We start from the raw sequence: 19,853 nt of genomic DNA, 5'->3' as shown, positions 1-19,853 counted from the left end.
CTGTGGAATACGGTCAGTTATAAAACCGTTCAGTGCTGTCAGTTTGGGGCATCAGAGCCTGTCATGGAGAAGATTAGCATGGGCCTGAATCCTATGGTGGTCTCAAAACTCAGCTAGGGTCTTGAGGCTCCTTTGAGCTGAGTGTCACTGGGGTTAGGATTTCTTTCCACTAAGGAACAGGGCAGCTTGGAAACCACAGCAGCTTCTAGCAGCTGGTTAAAAATTTGATGCTCTGCAGTTTATTTCTGGATCAGAAATGAGGTGTTTGGGCCGACCCTGTCCAGCAGAAATTAGAAGTGGTATCTGTCTACGGAGCAGTAGGAGGCCATAACAACCCTACAGAGAGAAAGATTGATCCTAGCTGGGTGCTGTGTAGGCCAACAGAGTCTGTAGATTTCCCAAGCTTTGTATGTGTGGCAGCAGGGTCACCAAATATAAACAGTGATAACATCGATCATTGGACATATAGATAACCAAAGATCTTATTTATCTAATATTTTCAGATTCCCCCTCAAAATTAAAAAGCAAAAAACAAAACCTCTCGTTGGATGTTAAAAAAAAAAACTTCATTAGGGGATTTTTATCTCCCCACTCCTTCCCACTTTCTAGTATAAGTGGCCACTTGGAAGGAAGAGGGAAGGGGTAAGATGCTTGAATGTTTAATCCCTACATAATGAAGAATCATCCTTCATATTCAGAATAATGACATCTTGTACCTGAACTTGTCTGGGAGTCTGGGTAACAGTGATGGCTGGTCCTCACTGGGGTCTGCAAGTGTTCCAGAGAGACTCATTTGGGTTATTGGTGGCCATTACACTGTAAGCACAGCTTTATACAGTAAGTTCCATGAGTTAGCAGAATATCTGTAAAGAGCTCCACCTTAGGGACCAGGAAGCCTGGATTTTAGTCTCTGTTATACAATTAAAAAGCAGAGGGGTTGGGGAAGAGGGGCAGGGAAGGAAGCTATATGACTTCCTTCTCTGGGACTCAATTTTCAATTATCTTTAAATGAGAGAATTGAACAATATGTTTATAAGACTCCTCCTAGCCTTGCCATTCTGTAATTCTCTCAGAGATTTTGTCATTTTGGATTTGTCTTATAAAACCGTGTGCAGTTGCTTTAAAAAGCAATTATTTGGTTGACTTGGTCTAAAGCCTTTTTCAGGTTGTCCTGTCACCCTTTTGACTGTTCCAACCTTCTCCGCCTTGCCCATATAGGATGAAATTCTTTTTCACTCACAGCGTTGGAAGCCTGGAACTCGAGTTACCATCTCACAGTGTTGAAGATGTCTTAAGGCTTCCATTTCTACAGGGCTCGAGACAAGAGACATTGTCAGAGGCAGCCTCTGCACATTAGAGGGATTCCAACTGTATGTTCCGCAAAGGTAAGAGCTGTGTCATTTGGCTTTCTTTGTGTTCACCACCACAGCTTGTGCAAGGCAGCCAGTGTTCGATAAATAAATATCGTGCGGAAGGATAAAATGGCATTGCTCTTAATTTCCTCCCCAAAACCACTAGGTGTCGCCTTCATCTCAAAGAAACTATGGCCCTCCTCGCTCTACACTCCCACCCGCCTCCAGAACTCAAGGAGCGCTCTTAGCTTCTTGGCACTGTGTTTTCTGAAGAAGTGGCTTGAAGAGGGAGAGGAGCTGTGGCTGTCAGCACAGGGAGGAGAATGGGCTGATGTGCATGTCCTTTATGACAGTTGGAGAAAAGTCCCCAAGGTCCCATAGCAAGTCTCTCCAGCAACCATGATATCATCCCTCACAAGCTGTTCCTCAGGCTCAGATTGGCACTCCAGACGTGGGGTGCCTGGGGTGCACTTTCTATCTAGGTTGGAAGCTTGGGAGTGGGGTGGAACCCAAGTGGGGTCCAATGGGCTCCCATTGCTGGGGGCTATGTTCTGCTTAGTCAGTCCATAAGCTTTGATCGGGTGCTAGCCTCTGCTGTGCAGGGAGACAAAAGAAAGAAGAGACCCTGAGCAGATGGTGTGGTGGAGGCCGGGTGGGGTGTGGTGGGCCTCTGAGGACGAGGGAAGGGCACAAGAGGGGGCATGGAGACAAGGAGAATGGGAGGGTTGAGTCCCAGGGAAGAAGGAGCCTCATGGACTGTATAAGGACTCACGAAAATGGAACATGGGAGCCCCTTGTTGGAGGGACCTGCCCAGCGAACAGGCATGTCTTCCTGGCGGAGTGAGAGGTCTCTGGCAGTTAGGAGGGTGGTGTGGTTCACTAGGTGGGGGACTGGAGAGGATACCAAATGGGGATTTCTGACTGCTTCCTGGAGACTGGAGCCATTGAGGCACTCTGAGAGTTAAGAGAGGGGACCCTAAGAAGAGCAGGATAAGCCAGGGGGAGAAGACAAGCCCCGGGGGCGCAGGAACGTGTGCGATGGAAAGAGAGCGGCGGGTGGCCCAGGGGCTTGGGGGGGACGGGGGCAGGCCCTCCCAGCGAGGGAACGCCCGGGAACCTCGCCGGCCCGCGAGGCCCTTGCGCGGAGCCCCCAAGCGTTCACTGGGGTGGGTCTGAGGTCCCTGGGCGCCCGGCTGGGGGTGGGGGGAGACAGCAGGCGCCGGAGGGTGGGGCCGGGAGGGGGAGGAGGAGGGGCGGCGCGGGCGGGGGCGGGGGCGGGCGGCCTGCCCGGGGAGTCACACTCGGCCGCCGCCGGCGCAGCGAGCGGAGACTGGCCGGGCCGAGGCGACCTGACCCGGACGAGCGGCGCGCGCGGGGGCCCAGGCGGGGGGCGGGAGGAAGCGCCGGGCAGCGCCGGCCGCCGGGCCCAGGAGAAGCGGAGCGGAGAGGAGCGGGGACACGGGCGGGGCCGCCGCAGCTCCGGATGGGACCAGCGCCCGGGGCCCGTTAGTCCAAGCAGGAGCTTCGGGAGAAGCCTTCACAGGGAGATTTACCCCTGCCTTCCCTCCCCTCCGGCCCAGGCCTCGCTTCGCTCCCCGCCAGCCCATGGTCCCAGTCCTTCCGCGGCGCGGGCACCCTCCCACCTTACCCCCCTTGGGCCTATTTTCCCCAGTTCCCTGCCCACCCAGCCTCTTCAGCTGCGAGGTTCCCCCTGGCCGTTTCTTTGTATCAGCCTCCCCCCCGCCCCCACCCCATCCCAGCCTCAGATCCCCTTTTCCTTCTAAGCTTTGAATTCACCAGGCTACTCCACCTCTCACTGTCCCCATCACGGCGCAGGCCCCCTTGGTCCCTCCCTTCTCCTGCCACCCTGCTCTCAGTCTGCAGCCCTTGCCCTAGGCTGGAAGCCCACTCCTTACCCACCAGGCGTCCTCCCATCTGCCCCTCCTCTCCCTGGTCCCCAGCATTTCTGTATCCCAGCCTACTTAGCTTATCCCGACGCTCTCCCTGGCCCTCCTCCCCAGGCGCCAGGTTGGGTGGTGCTTGTGCCTCCCCTGCAGGCCAGAGCAGCCCCTGGTTCTGGGGGCAGAGGGGTTGCTGCTTTATCCCCATGGCACTGCCATCACTCCTGCTGTTGGTGGCAGCCCTGGCAGGTGGGGTGCGTCCTCCCGGGGCGCGGAACCTGACGCTGGCGGTGGTGCTGCCAGAACACAACCTGAGCTATGCCTGGGCCTGGCCACGGGTCGGTCCTGCTGTGGCACTAGCTGTGGAGGCGCTGGGCCGGGCACTGCCCGTGGACCTGCGGTTTGTCAGCTCTGAACTAGATGGCGCCTGCTCTGAGTACCTGGCACCGCTGCGCGCTGTGGACCTCAAGCTGTACCATGACCCTGACCTTCTGTTGGGCCCTGGCTGCGTGTACCCTGCTGCCTCTGTGGCCCGCTTTGCCTCACACTGGCGCCTTCCCCTGCTGACTGCGGGCGCTGTGGCCTCTGGTTTTGCAGCTAAGAATGAGCATTATCGTACCCTGGTTCGCACTGGCCCCTCTGCTCCCAAGCTGGGTGAGTTTGTAGTGACACTACACGGCCACTTCAATTGGACTGCCCGTGCTGCCTTGCTGTATCTGGATGCTCGCACAGATGACCGGCCTCACTACTTCACCATCGAGGGCGTCTTTGAGGCCCTGCAGGGCAGCAACCTCAGTGTGCAGCACCAGGTGTATGCCCGCGAGCCAGGGGGCCCTGAGCAGGCCACCCACTTCATCCGGGCCAACGGGCGCAGTGAGTGTGGCCCGGGCTATTTTAGGGTCAGGGGAGGAGGGTTGCAGTGTCCCTGGAACTAGGCATTGAGGAGCTGTGTGTGGTGGTTGGGATCAAGAAGCACATGTGGACAGAGCACCGATGAGGGGGCCAGGGCTTTAAGAGGGGAGCTTGTGGACAGCCTAGGCAGGTGTGAGCAAGGAAGAAGAGTGCCGGGCAGGTGAAGCTTGTATGGGAGGAATGTGGGGGGTGGATATTGAGTTTGGGGAGCAATGTGAGTGCCCTGGAGGAGTAAATGTGCTTGATGGCCACTCTGACATGTGCACCTGTGAGCAGATCTGCCTCCCAGACTGGGCACCAAGACCCCTCAGTGGTGTAAAAATAGCGAGGACTCCATAAAGGGGCTCAAGGCTCAGCAGATTTGGTGAAAAAAGACAGGTAGAGCTCACGCTGAGAAATTCTGAGCAATCAGTGTCTTTGAGCCCAGGAAAAGGGCAGGAAAGAGTTGGGTGGGGGTTGAGGAGGGCTGGATGAGGAGCAGTGAGCAGGGCTCTGGGGGAAGGAAGGGACTTGAGAGTGACAGCTCCTTTCCTCAGGGGTCTGGAATCAGGCTCTGACTCCTGCCAGATGGTTCATATGGCCCCAGGGTACTAATGATATGGATTTCAAGGGACAGGGCTGGGGAGCATCTGCTGGGGGGTTGATAAGTTAGGGCACTCTCTTTCTTGCTAAAGAGGGAAATGCAGATGATTCAGAGAGGGGGCTGTTGGGGGCCTTGGATACTTTCTCAGGGTGCTCTGTCATGTACCTGCTCCCAGTTGTGTATATCTGCGGCCCTCTGGAGATGCTGCATGAGATCCTGCTTCAGGCTCAGAGGGAGAATCTGACCAATGGGGATTATGTCTTCTTTTACCTGGATGTCTTTGGGGAGAGTCTCCGTGCGGGCCCCACACGCTCTACAGGCCGGCCCTGGCAGGACAATCGCACCCAGGAACAGGCCCAGGCCCTCAGAGAGGCCTTTCAGGTATCATTTGAGCCAATTCTGAAGGAGGAGGGGGAAGAAGTGGTTCGTTGGAGATTTGCTGTCTCTCACAAGAACCCACAGAAACCCCAGGAATTGTGAGCTATAGGAGCGAAATGAACAGAGGCTTTCCGTGTCTAGTATCACTCTTTCTTACTTCCTCACCATCGTGACTCTTAGTGAGTCTGCTGCCAAGATGGACTTTGGCTACCTCCAAAGATCCTAGTAACACTGACTTTCCTAAGTGCCAGTATTAGGCTATACTTTAGGGAGGACAGCTAAGGAAATGATCTGATCCTAGTCCCTGGGTGGGCTTCCACCTTTCTGGAAAGGCGAGGCATAATTGTGGTATAGTTAAAGTTCAAGAAAGGATATGATCACATATCCCGCAACACACACTGAGAACTTTAGTGGTACAGAGGAGGAAGAGCCAAAGTGGGCTGGGTTTAAGGGAGGCTTTTATAAAGCAAGAGAAACTTTAAAGATATATGTCATATTCATAGTCAGAGTGGGAGAGGGCATCCAGGCAGCCTGAGCAAAAAAAAAAAACCAGATAGGAATGGGCACATTGGGTAGACCAAGAAGATACAGACCTGACAAGACAAAAGGTTTACTTAAAACAGATATAGGAAATAAAGTTACAAAGGTATAATCAGATTAAGGAAAGCCCTAAACCCTAAAACACTAGGACTTGAATTTTGGGGTCCTGGAAATATTTCTGTGAAGATAAATATACAGTAGTGACAGAATTCAGGTTGGATTAGAAGAGGGGGAGACTAGAGGCAGTGAGACCAACTGTAACAGGTTAGAAAGGAGTGCGGTGTTATGGCTTGAACTAGGGTGATCATAGCAGGAATGGAAAGAAATGGATTTGAGAAAATTTGTGCGGAAGGTTGGCATGACTCTGTTCATTTCACTCCTTTGCTCAAAACTTTCAATGATTTGTTGCCTTCTGCAGGCTGTTCTCAACCCATTTTTCCAGTCTCACCTCCTAGTGCCCTCATGATGAGTACTGCAGCTCAATATCCCTCTCTCAGACCCCCACCCCTGGGCCTTCCTGCCCCCATGATTTTGTGCTCTTTCTCCATTTGCCTGGTGTGCTCTATCTTCCCTCAACCCAAACCTCTGCCTCTCAAAATCATACCCATGAATCATTCCCTGATTCCCCACCACTTTTTCACTAACTCGTAGTACATAGTGTTTCCTACTTATTTATCCTTATTCCTCCTTTTTTCCAAAAAGAATTTGAGGTAGCTTATGGGATAACCTTAAAGCCCTTTAAACCCTGAGATTCTTTGGTTCTAAGTAGACAAGTATAAGAGCTGGACCTGGGTGGCCATTCTTCTCCGATGAGTAAGGTTTTATGTGGCTGTGATTATATATTTGGTTGTGACTGACGAGTGTGTGTCTGGCTGTGAATGACATGTCTGTTTGCATGCTTGAGTATGAGTCTGTGACTGTCACACTTGAATCTGGGGAGTGGGACAGGTTTTGTTTATGCTATAACTTTCTCCTAAAACAAGCTTCTCCCCTTTGTCTAGCTGTATAATGCTTCCATATTCTTTAAGACAGACCAGTTATTTTCCTTTCTAGGAAACAATTCATGAATCCCCAGGTGGGACTGAGTTTCCTACTATTGTGCTTCACTCTGTCTACCATAGAACTAACCATATTATTTAGTCAGTGTTTGATTCGTTTAAAGACTGACTCATTCCATTAGTATTTACTGAACACCTATTACATCCCAGTCACTATGCTAGGTACTGGCGTATGGTGGAGAACATAACAGGTATAGTCCCTGCCTTTTTGGAGTTTACATTTAGTAGGATAGACAGACAAACAAATAAGCAAAAAGTACCAGTATAGGAACACATGGTGGTAAGTGTTATGTAAAAAGAAAAAAGAACGAAAAGAATAGAGAAGAATGGAGTGGTATGAGAAGAGAATAACAAGGAGCCTGTACTTTAGCTAGTGTGGTCGGGGAAGATCTGTGACCCTCCCAGATGGGAGAACTCCATAACCTTCCGGTCTGTGTTTTTTTTTTTTTTTTTTTACGGACAGGGTCTCGCTCTGTCACCTACGTTGGAGTGCAGTGGTGCGATCATAACTCACTGCAGCCTTGAATGCCTGGGCTCAGGCGATGCTCCCACCTCAGCCTCCTGAGTAGCTGGGACTATGGGTGCACATCACCACACCTGGCTAATTTTTAAAAAAAATTTTGTAGAGAGGATCTCACTATGTTGCCCAGGCTGGTCTCAAACTCCTGGCCTCAAGAGATCCTCCTGCCTTGGCTTCCCAAAGTGCTGGTCTGTATTCTTTTTGTGGAAGAAAAACCTCTCTTTCTTCTGTGAGAATTCCTGCCAGCCAATGGTCCCCAGCATTTAGGGTAGCGGGAAGAGGGGTCTAGTTAGCCAATAATCAATTATATCCATAACTCTCAGTCCCCTCCTCACTTTAGAAAAATAAAGAGGGAGATTTTGCTACAACACAAGGGAAGGGAACTAGGCAGTCAGGAATATGCAGAGGGGCAAACCAAGGCTTTTGAGGGGGTGGGGATGAGGGGTGATGAGGTGTCCCCTGGCAAAGATACACTCATCCTTTCCCAATGCTGAAGCGGGGCGGAGGCTGAGGGAAGTTGGGTGGTCAGTTTCAGCCAAGGGTGAGAGAGCAGAGAGCCCTTCTCCCAGAGATACTTGGCCTTCTGGGGTCCCAGACCAGGCCAGCCTAGAAAAAGTGGCAGGACAGGCGAGGAGGCTTTGACACAGCTGCCCAAAGCTTTCCCAGGAGGTGTCATGCTCAAGGAAAAGGTCCCAGCTCATACTGGATACCAGCTACTGGGGGGTGAGGGCTCTGACATCAAGTATGTTGGTAGGATTTTCCTCTCCCATTCAACGGTAGCTGCTCGAGGGCAGGGATCATGTTCATCTTTGTATTCCACATGTCTAGCATATAGTAGGCGTTTAATACATATTTGTTAAATTCAATTAAGGTGTGTGTTGGGGAGAGCAGGGATAGGACTAGGAATTCTAGGAATTCGTCTAGACAGAAGTACAGCTGGCAGGTACTGTAAACCAAGTGATCAACCAGGATAGGGAAGAAAAACAGATAGAGTGGAACTAAATAAGCAAATGACCAGGCTCCGAGGATCCAGAGGCCCAGACTGGGCAATTGAGGGTTAGAAACTACAGGGTAAGAAATGCAGGCAGAGGTCACAACCTAGGTGACCAGCACGAGATTGTGTTACAGACAGGGAACACCACCAGCAAGAATGGAAGAAAGCACTGACCGAAGGGCTGTGTCAGGCAGACTCTGTTCTTGGAGACCATTCGTTGTCCATTTAGGCCACTGTTGACAGCACCTCCTGCTGTGGCCGGAGCAGGTCTCAGAGTGGGTGGGCCCACAGGCAGAGGCAGGCGCCTCCTGCCAGAACACAGTTTGTAGGTACATTCCTGGCTTCCACTCACCGCTGCACCCATTTTTGGCAGACTTTGCTTGTTTTTTTTCCACCAAGGGTCCACTATGAAATGGGACACGATACCTACCGTCACCTCTGTAGCCCCTGAGCAAGCACAGAAACTGTTTGGAGGTTTTTAAATTTTTTTGTACTGTAGCTAGTAACCACAGCAAAAACAGGCTAACATAGCGGTTTTCAAAGTGTGGTCTTAGGATCCTGGAGGCCCCTGAAATCCTTTTAGGGGGGCCACAAGGTCAAAACTATTTAAAAAATAGTACTAAGATGTTATCTGCCTTTGTCACTCCTGTTCTTCCGTAACTGTGCAGTGGAGTTTTCCAGATGCCACATGATGTGTGATGATGTCATCACTCCAACAGCTATGGAGGCATGTTTGTGTATTCTTGTGTTTTCAAAATTTATCAGTTTTAATTTCTAAGATGGTAGATAGCGATAGATATAATCCACATAAACCAAAATTCTTTGGGGTCTTCAATAATTTTTAAGAATGTAAAAGGAATCTGAGACCAAAACGTTTGATAACTGCTAGCCTAGCAAACCAAACAACCTAGAGAATTACTGTGTTTAAAAAAGTGCCCAAAAGCTACCATCAGTCTTTATTGACATATAAGTTGTGTTCAACCTGATCCTTTTCAGCTCTTTGCTGACTTTTTACATTGTTGTCAGCAGTGTCCTACCACTCTATTTTTCTTTTATTTTTGGAACAGGTGCTACTGCGTGAACCCTTCCAACCCTTTCCTCAGCCCCTCTCTCCTTTTCTCTTTTGCCTGAGAGTGGGAGAATATTAGAATCAGGCATCCAAATGCTTTAGTAAGAATAATTACATCTTGAAGCGAACTCCAGTCTAATATAATGAATGCATTTTAGAAATTGACTTCATTATTTCCTACCTGGAATGAATTGATATACAGGAGATCATATGTGATGTATCTAGTACAGTTTACCTCTATGGGTCCACACTACTTTCTATGATAAGAATGAGCAAAACTGATAGAAATGACTAGATTTCAATCTATCACTTCACAGTCATGTGTCACAGAATATACTGAACTGAAGTCTTTACCTGAAGTTGTGATGCCAGTTTCCTGTCCAAGCAGAGGCTGGTCTCAATGACTGTGTGGCCTGAGGCAGAGGCAGAGGCTGGGAGGTCCAGCAGCTAAGGAAGGGGAGACACATGTGGCCAATGGGAGCTGAGCAGGCACTTCTGGGAGACAGGCACACGCTGACTCGTGCACCAGTGAGATGCATACATGGCAGAACCCCATGTGTCATTTGCTTATCTATGAAATGTATATGGGCATGTGACACTGTGTTTGTGACACACGTCTGCTACTTAGTAAGCAGGACAGTGCTGCTTTATGGAAGCTGTTCCACACGTGTTAAATGAATGAGCTCATAGCTTTTTGCCAGTGGAATCCCTGTCTGAGTATTTCCCGTTGTCAACAGGGCCTGCAGTCTCCTTAATTCACTGGGTGGACACACTGTGTTTAAGTGGCCCAAATGAAAATGTCAACATTTTACTGGTAATATTAACAGTGATGACACCTCAGAGAGGAGCTGTTGATGAGTGTTGTCCTTGATAGTGAACAGGAACCCAGGAAGGATGGGACAGAGGAGCTGTGAGAGTTGTTGCGGCCTGGTGGATGGCTGGTGGTGCCAGGGAGTTCAGGGAGAGGATGGGCTGGGTTTGGGGATGGACTTGGCTTCATCTGTTATTCTACTATTTCCCCATCTGCACCTTCCCAGAACCAGGCCTATCTGCCTTTCAGGAGGAGTGCCACTCCCTCTCCCCAGAGGTATTAAACACACACACACACACACACACACACACACACACACACACACACACACACGTGCAACCTTCACACTCCCATGCGTATATTTTATATCATGTGTATTTTACCAAGTTCCCCTATTCTGCCTTCTCTCTTCCCCTAATGCCCGTCTTGAATCCTGTTCACTCTTCTCCATGTGCTGCTGGTACAGACTGTATTGGTGATCACATATCGAGAACCCCCAAATCCTGAGTATCAGGAATTCCAGAATCGTCTGCTGATAAGAGCCCGGGAAGATTTTGGTGTGGAGCTGGCCCCCTCCCTGGTAAGTAGATCTCTCTCTCCCCTCATGTCAGGCCAGGCTTTGAGGAAGGGTACCACTCTGGAGGCTGACGGCTGCCATCCAGGGTATTCCCTTCTGCCCTAAGGAGCAGTTAGGTAGGGATGGCACTTTGTGAATCACAGGAGGGAAGAAAGTAAACCAGAAGAGAGGAGAGGTAGACGGAGACCCCAGAGATGGGAAAAGGGGGCTGGGGAAGGGGCCTCGAGGATGTGTGGAGAGCACTGCTGAAGTTGCCACCCCCAGATGAACCTCATCGCTGGCTGCTTCTATGATGGAATCCTGCTATATGCGGAAGTCCTGAATGAGACAATACAGGAAGGAGGCACCCGAGAAGATGGACTTCGAATTGTGGAGAAGATGCAGGGACGAAGATACCACGGTAATGAAGGGGGCAGATGTCAGGCTCAGGAGTGGAGTGGGCAGAAGAGGCAATGCCAGGGCCAGCAGGGAGAGTGAGTAGGGGTCAGCGAACATGGCAGAAGCGTGCACACCTCAAGAACGGGGGCAGGGCCAGGCTGAGGTAGCTGGAGGGGATGGGGAGATAGGAGAGGAGCCCAGAGTAGAGCTTAAAGCAAGGGGTGCTCTTTTCTGTCTTAGGTGTAACTGGACTGGTTGTTATGGACAAGAACAATGACCGAGAGACTGATTTTGTCCTGTGGGCCATGGGAGACCTGGATTCTGGGGACTTTCAGGTGATGGGGGAGGAGGCAGGGAAGAACATGTCGCCCTGCAAAATCCAGCTTTCAGGGGTTCAGTGGGGGCAGAATCAAAGGTACTAGAGAAGGGACTTACTTGCTCTGCCAGAGCTGCATCCTGGCTGGGTGGTAGGCTGGGGAGAAAAGCAGCAAAATAGCTGGGGTCTCAGGGGAGACAGGTGGGAGCAGGCCTGTGGGCCCAGTTTTCTGCTTCCTCACAGCCTGCAGCCCACTACTCAGGAGCCGAGAAGCAGATTTGGTGGACAGGACGGCCTATTCCCTGGGTGAAGGGGGCCCCCCCCTTGGACAATCCCCCCTGTGCCTTTGACTTGGACGACCCATCCTGTGATAAAAGTGGGTGTGTGCAGGGACTGGGAGCAGTCCTTCCTCCCTCAGTCTCCAGTCTCTGCCCCTCACTGACCGCCACTCTTAGTCATCTTTTTACCTTTACGTCTACACCCCTCCCTCCTTCTCACCCTCAAGACCTATTACTCCCTGCACCTGTGCATCCCCCTCCTCAGTCTTACAGCCCCCCTACAGTCTTTCTCAGGGTCTCTCTCTCCCCTTCAGCTCCACTTTCAACCCTGGCAATTGTGGCTCTTGGCACAGGAATCACCTTCATCATGTTTGGTGTTTCCAGCTTCCTAATTTTCCGGTGAGTTCTAGGATTTCCACTGACCTTCTCTCCACCTGCCCATTGCCACGCAGCCTGTGGTCGAGGCCAGATGGGCCCATAATATGGGGTAGGGGTAGCAGGTCTCTTAATTTGGTGGTTATCTCCTAGATTTAATGGCATCTTCCTCTCTAGCCTTTCTCTTTAGCTGTCTTTTAGCCAAGGTGTGTGTTCCACTTTTGCTTCTAGACTGAATATACTAACTAGTGTTTTTGAGTAGGGTTAAGGTCAAAGGTGAATTTTCCATGAATACCCCCATTTTAAAAAAGAACTTTCACCTTCACCCTCTCTGTAAGTGAACATAGGGCACATTCCAGATATGTAGAGAATGCATCCTTATCTTCCAGTCCTTTCTCTCTGGTGTAACAAGTACAGGTTTAAGAGCTTCAGGGAAGCCCCTGCAACCCCAATGTTGGCTTGGGGGTGGCAGGATTGGGCTTGCCAGTCAACTGAGGTGTGCAGTCCTTACAGAAAACTGATGCTGGAGAAGGAGCTGGCCAGCATGTTGTGGCGCATTCGCTGGGAAGAACTGCAGTTTGGCAACTCTGAGCGTTATCATAAAGGTGCAGGCAGTCGCCTCACACTGTCACTGGTGAGCCCTTGTCTCAGCTGTCCCCCTGCCTCCCTCTGAGTTCCTGTCCTTTCTTACCCTGGACCTTTCCCAGCACATTGGCCTGTAATGATAGCCCTGCACCACCACCATCATCTAATGTTCCTTTCATCCTTCCGCCTCCATGTTGCCCTTGGCCCCAGCGGGGATCCAGTTACGGCTCGCTCATGACAGCCCATGGGAAATACCAGATCTTTGCCAACACCGGTCACTTCAAGGTGAACAGTCATCTGCTTGTTCTGGTCCCCACCATTTCATCCTGTCTCATCCCCATCTGCCAGCTCTGCCCCTGAACCTCTGCCCCTCAGCACCCCCCTCTATGCCCCACTGAGCTCCTGGATGCTTCCACAGTTCTGCAGTATTGCCTAGCACCTGGAAACTTCTTCTGATGTTCATTTTCCTTTCCCCTTTCACTCCTACCATCAGGGAAATGTTGTCGCCATCAAACATGTGAATAAGAAGCGCATTGAGCTGACCCGACAGGTTCTGTTTGAACTAAAACATGTACGTAATGGAGTCTGGATTGAGGGCGAGGGGTGAACAGCCATGGGGAAGAGGAGAGGGAAAGACTGTAGAATAGTAAAATTGCCTAGGAGGGCAAGGGGATTATTTATAGATGATTTTAAGTTGTAGGTGCAACTAAAAGTCCTCTTATGTAGTTGTAGGTTTCTGTATCTAGTTTTTAACTCTTTCAGTTCTCTTGTCCTTCCCATTTTCTGCTAGATGAGAGATGTCCAGTTCAACCATCTCACTCGCTTCATTGGAGCCTGCATAGACCCTCCCAACATTTGCATCATCACTGAGTATTGTCCTCGTGGGAGTTTACAGGTGAGGGACAGGTGCAGATTATGGCAGGGGTGGGGAGGATAGGCCCAAAGTTACACTGACTCTATGCCAGGTGACAGCTAATGGGACTAGGACAGATGATCTATTCCGTGTCCCTTACCAGGATATTCTAGAAAATGACAGCATCAACTTGGACTGGATGTTTCGTTATTCACTCATTAATGACCTTGTTAAGGTGAGTCTTCCCACTCCTTAAGAGTTCACCTGCTTTAGAATGCCTGTTATTCTGTCTTTGCTTGTGATTTCTTTCTTTCTAGTCCTCTGAAAGTCCTGTTCTCTCCATCTCCCCTCATTCCCATGGTTGGGTAATAATGGGTAAACAAGGGGTCTGCGGTTTATGATTGGGGGGAGTAAGTTTTATCTGCCATAGGAGTCCTGTAACTGTAGAGAATTTTTGTCTTCCTGCCCTAGACATCTCAGATCTCTTTCCATCATCTCTTTTACCTCTAGGAGCTCATATTAAAATCCCTTAGCAGGAAAAAAAATGAGTGGAGTCTCCAAACATATTTATCTCCTGTTTTTCCTCTCATCATTTTACCCTCTGACCAATATTTGGCATGTCTGCTTTTTTGTTCAGAAAACTGAAATTTAAACAGGAACATTTACAAGCAAAACTAAGAGAAACCAAGGAATATTGTACAAAACCTTTGGCATCTTCCAATATACTCGGTTTCAGCTATTTTCAAATGAGCCAGAGGCCCATAAATTTGTGGATCATAAAACTGAATCTTGCCTGGGTTGGACAGGGGTTTAGAAGCAAGTCTCACAGCCAGTGAGCAAGCCTAGTGCATCACCCTGTACCGTCCCTGAAGCTGGCTTGGGGTTTCTGCTAAGTTCTCATTCAGTTATTTGAAAAAAATTTTTTTGGCGAAAGTTTGCCATCAAATGAGAGATAAAATATTAGGTAAAGTCGATGGTAGTACTTAAGTAAATGTGTTATGATAAATATAAGAAAAACATGACTCTTGAGAGAACAATGTTGGAAAAGTGATTTACAACAAAGCCAGAAGCCTAATCATTTCTGTGATTTTGGAAGGCATCCTTGTGAGTTTCCACACAAGTAAATTCACAAATTTGGAGATTCCCAAAGGTTTTGTTAATACCAAAAGGAATTAAAAGGAAGAGTTCACAGAGACTAGAATTATGAAGTAAGTCCAGAGCTAAACATTTAGACAGGTGTTTTTGGTTAGGATACTGAATCTTGTATCCTTTTCTGTCCCACCTGAACTGACTTGGGTGGGCTCCAAGGGTTTCATTTTGGGAAGCACTATTCTGTCCTCTTATGACCCGTCTTATAGTCCCTAGAGGCAAAAGTTCTTTCCTCACTGGCCCCATGGGGCCAGTAGTTTCAGGCTTCTATATTGGCTTAGCAGTTGTTGCCTGCTTGTGCCCATTTTCCAGGTTTTTCTAATTTGCTGTTTTCTCTACTTTTTTTCTGGTCCAACGTCCCTTCTAGTAGATCACAGTCCTCAACTTTGACTTGCTTACCTACACATGGTTATGCATTAAAGTTTACAATTGGTTAGTCTTCCTTGGTTCTTCTAGCTACTCTAGATACTTGGGTCTTACGCCATATCTCTTCATAATCAGCAGCCAGGCATTGGAGGCTACCATGGTCATATCCTTCTTAGAGCTCATAAAAGTTCTGTTCCATTCACTACTCAGGAGCTTGACTGCCCTTTTCAGGTAATAACTGGTAGCTCCTCTTATCCCTCCTCTTAAACATTTTTCCCATCCCTGGTACCTAGGTATCAGGAAGTGATTACTCTTCTAGTCTATCTGCTTCCTTGGGTAGAAACTGCAAAGGATGCCTTCCAAAATCACCTTATTGTTGTAATGGTCCCAAGATCTTTAGCTAGCTAGCCAGTACCCATTTCATGGACAGAGGGAGTATTCTGAGCCAGATATGGTCCAGTCCCATAACTTGATCTGTATCCTGCAGGGTATGGCCTTTCTCCATAACAGCATTATTTCATCCCATGGGAGTCTCAAGTCCTCCAACTGTGTGGTGGATAGTCGTTTTGTGCTCAAAATCACAGACTATGGCCTGGCCAGCTTCCGATCAACTGCTGAACCGGAGGACAGCCACGCCCTCTATGCCAGTGAGGTCCACCCCCACAACCCACTTTTATATTGTTCCTCTGGCCCTGATCATTTCCACCTAGGGAGGGTGGGAGAGGGAGATGGAGTTGACAGTAATATGGGAATGGGCCCAGGCGGGCTTGGGGCTACCCTGTTTTGGAGACCTGGCCAGCCTGTTCTCTCTTTTCAGAGAAGCTGTGGACTGCCCCAGAACTGCTCAGTGAGAACTCCTTGCCAACCACAGGCATGCAGAAGGCTGATGTCTACAGCTTTGGGATCATCCTACAGGAGATAGCACTTCGCAGTGGTCCTTTCTACTTGGAGGGCCTGGACCTCAGCCCCAAAGGTGAGAGTCAATCCACTACCCACAGCTTTTTCTTCCTGGGGAAACCCTGTTCTTCATTGGAACCTTTTATCACCCTCAGAGATTGTCCAGAAGGTCCGAAATGGTCAGCGGCCATATTTCCGGCCAAGCATTGACCGGACCCAACTGAATGAAGAGCTAGTTTTGCTGATGGAGCGATGTTGGGCCCAAGACCCAGCTGAGCGGCCAGACTTTGGACAGATTAAGGGTTTCATTCGCCGCTTTAACAAGTGAGAGGGCACTAAGGGGCAGGGGCTCCCCAGGGATAGAAGCCTTGTCAGTCTTCAGTGGATGAAGTGGGACTGGTGGGGCCAGAGGGTGGGTTGGGCAGAAAGTCCTGGGAGTCTTTAGAATCTTGCAGCAGGTGCCATATCCTGGCCTCCCCCCAGGGAGGGTGGCACCAGCATATTGGACAACCTCCTGCTGCGCATGGAACAGTATGCCAATAACCTGGAGAAGCTGGTGGAGGAACGCACACAGGCCTATCTGGAGGAGAAGCGCAAGGCTGAGGCTCTGCTCTACCAAATCCTACCCCAGTGAGACCTTTTACCCTTCCTGAATATTCCTTTGGGATTCTGCTCTGTCTGGTTCTGCCTCATCAGGCTCCTGAGAACTCACTTCCAACCCTCAGAACCCTGCTTGCCACAGTGAGCCTGCCCAATGTAGACTACATGGTTCTCATTCTCTCAGCTGTGCTGCCTTCTTTCTGACTTCCCTTCTTCTTAGGACACTGCTCTACCATGCCCTTGCTTCAGCAAGTGTGTAAAACAGTCCCAACTTGAGACGCTTAGCTCCCACGTGCAGGGATCCCCTCACAACCCCTCCTGCACCAGACTGTAATGTCTTCCCAGCTGCTTTCCTTTTCCTCTACCAAGCTCAGCTTTCATGTTACAGCTCATCTCTGCTGCAGCCACATACCCTTTCCTCTCCCTCCTCCACTCCTACCCTCTTTCTTGGAGTTTGGCTCACACTGCACCCTTGCTTCCTAGCTCAGTGGCAGAGCAGTTAAAACGGGGAGAGACTGTACAGGCTGAGGCCTTTGACAGTGTTACCATCTACTTCAGTGACATCGTTGGCTTCACAGCATTGTCAGCAGAGAGCACCCCCATGCAGGTGAGAGCTGTGGGTGAGAGGCAGGGGTGGGATTAGGGACCTGGAGGAGCTTCACTGACAATAGGTAAAATTGGTTTGTTCAAGAGTTCCCACATCTGATGATGGCTCGTGGGTTAAGAATTCTTAGAAAGTCGGGAACAAGTCTCAGGGCCTCTGCTTTCCCATCCCTGTTAGGTGGTGACACTTCTTAATGACCTGTATACCTGCTTTGATGCCATAATTGACAACTTTGACGTCTACAAGGTGAGAGCTGGGGCTGCCCTCCTACTAAGACTGCTTTAAAACCCAGTCTCCCTGAACCCCACATACCTTACCTGCTCTCCATGGTCAGTTTTCCCTCCAGGGTCTCCAGCATCCTAGTGCTGGAGTGCACTTTGTAGACAAATGTGGCTCTGGCACCGTAAGTGTACATGCCAGTCTAATTTCTTGTGAATCCTTAGACTTCCCTAATCAGAACCTTCATAAGATTTAGCTCCTGTCTCCCTGGGGGTATAAATACAGCCTATCCATCTTTTCTTTTCAGTCCTCTCCAGACATGGAAGAATCATACAGGATGTAGGTACAGATTTAGTGGGGTAAGGGGCAAGATATGAAAAAAATATATAAAGCTTTTTCTTGAAGCCATTGAGTTGGCAGAGGGTTGGGTTTAATGTCCTTGGCTGTAAAAATGATCTGGATTTGAATATTGGCTTTGTTGTGGCCTTAGGTAAGTAACAGAATCTCTCTGAGCCTCAGTTGTTTTATCTGTAAGATGGGAATAATAGATTTGCTATATGGAAAGTGCCTAACATTGCGTTTGGCACATGGCAGGTAATGAATATCTTTTCCTATCCCTTCTTTTTGGACTTACTCTATAATCGCTGCTGTTTCTGTAACAAAGAATTCCCACAAGCCCTTTACTCAGATTCATCAATTGTTTATATTTTCCCCATTTGCTTTATTTTAAAAAATCAACCTATATAATTATTTTCTGAACCATTTGAAAAGAATAGTAAGTTTTAGGCATACTATTCCTTTATCCCTAAATACTTTGTGTGTATTCCCTAAAAACTGCACTGTGTATTTCCTAAAAACAATGCCATTCTCTTGTGTAGCTTCAGTCCCATTACCAGAACCAAGAGCCTGCCTTCTCCTCTCCAACAGTTTGGGTTGTGTGGCCCATTCCATGGGGCCTGTCTTGCCTCCTCGTCAGCTCTTCAGTTTAGCCTGTTTTCCTGCTTCCCATTTCCTGACAGCAGAGCCTATCTGTCCATGTCCTGTTGCAGACATGGTGTCCATTCATTCAGCAAAGACTTACTGAGTGTTCACCAGGTGCTGGGGTTGGGGGCAGGAGGATTTAAAGATTCCCTTGACATCTCCCTCCCCCGAGACTCTCAGGACTATGGCACTTGTTTTCTAGTCAATGTTCTGGCCTCCCAGGCTGTCAGGATGATCATGGTGGTGTCCAGCTTGTCTTCCTCTACTCTTCCCCATGCCCACTGATAAAGATAGAGGTGACTTTTTAATCCTCCTCTTAATCAGGTGGAGACGATTGGGGATGCCTACATGGTAGTATCTGGCCTCCCAGGCCGAAATGGTCAACGCCATGCGCCAGAAATCGCTCGTATGGCCCTAGCATTACTGGATGCAGTTTCTTCCTTCCGCATCCGCCACCGACCCCATGACCAGCTGAGGCTACGCATAGGGGTCCATACTGGTAAGGCTGACTCTCACCTAGCCCTAGTCTCCACCCTTCCCAGGCTCTCCCAACCAGCTTCTTCTCATAGGGCCAGTCTGTGCTGGGGTGGTTGGCCTGAAGATGCCCCGCTATTGTCTTTTTGGAGACACGGTGAATACTGCTTCTCGAATGGAGTCTAACGGTCAAGGTAAGATTGGCCTCAATTTATCCTGCCCTTTTCTTCTTTTCATAGTTCCTCCAAGTCTCTCAATTTGAGAGACCACAGTTCCTAAGTGCCCCATCCTTGGACATATTTTGGTTCTAGTGGACATGTGCTGGGAGGTCTGGGAGCCTTCTAGGGGTGGTTGGTTGGGTAAAGTGCTCTCTAATACCACCAATTCTTCTATTGCCTTTTCTTTGATTCTTCTTTCAACCCCACATCCCATCCTAGCCCTGAAGATCCATGTCTCCTCTACCACCAAGGATGCCTTGGATGAGCTAGGATGTTTCCAGCTAGAGCTTCGGGGGGATGTGGAGATGAAGGTGATGGCAGGCCATGGGGATAGGGTCATGGAAAGGGAGGACGAAAGTGATCATGGGGGGGTCAGGGAGGAAGAGAGGGAGATAAAGGTACTAACATAGAAGAATCTGAATTATGTCTACTGCCCTGCTTCCAGGGAAAAGGAAAGATGAGAACTTACTGGCTCCTAGGAGAGCGGAAAGGACCTCCTGGACTCCTGTAAACCCCACTTCTTCCCAAGTCAGACAATCTCCTGCTGCTGGTACCTGGGTGGGCAGTGGCCACCATCTCTCCACACACCGGAGATGGACATATTCACATGAGATGGAAAACATGCACCAAAAAAACCTACCTTATATGGAAGTTGTAGCCCTCTGCAGCTCAGCCTTGTACATATACCTGCCCCTCTCTGGCTTGGTCCCCTTCCTACTTACCTTCTGTAAATATCTGTATCTAAACCAGAATATTTTGGCCAAATATAAAATGACAACAAAAAATAAGTCATGGTATCATAGTCTGGATTAGGGATAACCTCAAGAAAAGGTTATGGGGTATGGACACGGTGACTCACAGAATC

The 19,853-nt window shown here is 49.3% G+C and overlaps 1 protein-coding gene across 4 annotated transcripts; it reads left to right on the top strand.

Moving 5' to 3' along the window:
* Positions 1–1,222: 1,222 nt before the first annotated feature.
* NPR2 (natriuretic peptide receptor 2) lies at positions 1,223–19,788 on the top strand. 4 transcript variants are annotated; one of them, XM_045562842.1, is made up of 22 exons: positions 1,223–1,385; positions 3,851–4,126; positions 4,924–5,129; positions 10,585–10,698; positions 10,960–11,095; positions 11,314–11,408; positions 11,633–12,066; positions 12,556–12,676; positions 12,838–12,912; positions 13,121–13,198; positions 13,418–13,522; positions 13,644–13,715; positions 15,483–15,642; positions 15,813–15,968; positions 16,048–16,216; positions 16,376–16,522; positions 16,976–17,099; positions 17,274–17,342; positions 18,621–18,795; positions 18,866–18,964; positions 19,208–19,299; positions 19,434–19,788. In XM_045562842.1, exons 1-22 carry the CDS (start codon positions 1,373–1,375, stop codon positions 19,497–19,499), a joined length of 2,982 nt encoding a protein of 993 aa, XP_045418798.1. In that variant the 5' UTR covers positions 1,223–1,372; the 3' UTR covers positions 19,500–19,788. The 4 variants fall into 4 exon arrangements, with proteins under 4 accessions (XP_045418798.1, XP_045418799.1, XP_045418797.1 ...); XM_045562843.1 differs by lacking the exon at positions 1,223–1,385 and adding an exon at positions 2,463–2,518; XM_045562841.1 differs by lacking the exon at positions 1,223–1,385 and having other exon boundaries at positions 2,643–4,126; positions 11,633–11,765; positions 11,982–12,066.
* The last annotated feature ends 65 nt before the right edge of the window (positions 19,789–19,853 follow it).

Source organism: Lemur catta, chromosome 10 (assembly GCF_020740605.2).
Source record: "Lemur catta isolate mLemCat1 chromosome 10, mLemCat1.pri, whole genome shotgun sequence".
In the NCBI taxonomy this organism is placed as follows: Eukaryota; Metazoa; Chordata; class Mammalia; order Primates; family Lemuridae; genus Lemur; species Lemur catta.
Note: the sequence above shows the minus strand (reverse complement) of the source record. Positions and strands in the feature narration are given on the sequence as shown.

Bases quoted from the DNA above. Each gene is read 5' to 3' on its own strand.
- NPR2 (XM_045562840.1), top strand. From the start codon at position 3,460: ATGGCACTGCCATCACTCCTGCTGTTGGTGGCAGCCCTGGCAGGTGGG. The intron at 11,096-11,313 runs GTAATGAAGGGG...TTTCTGTCTTAG, and splicing joins GCAGGGACGAAGATACCACG to GTGTAACTGGACTGGTTGTT. The intron at 18,965-19,207 runs GTAAGATTGGCC...ATCCCATCCTAG, and splicing joins AATGGAGTCTAACGGTCAAG to CCCTGAAGATCCATGTCTCC.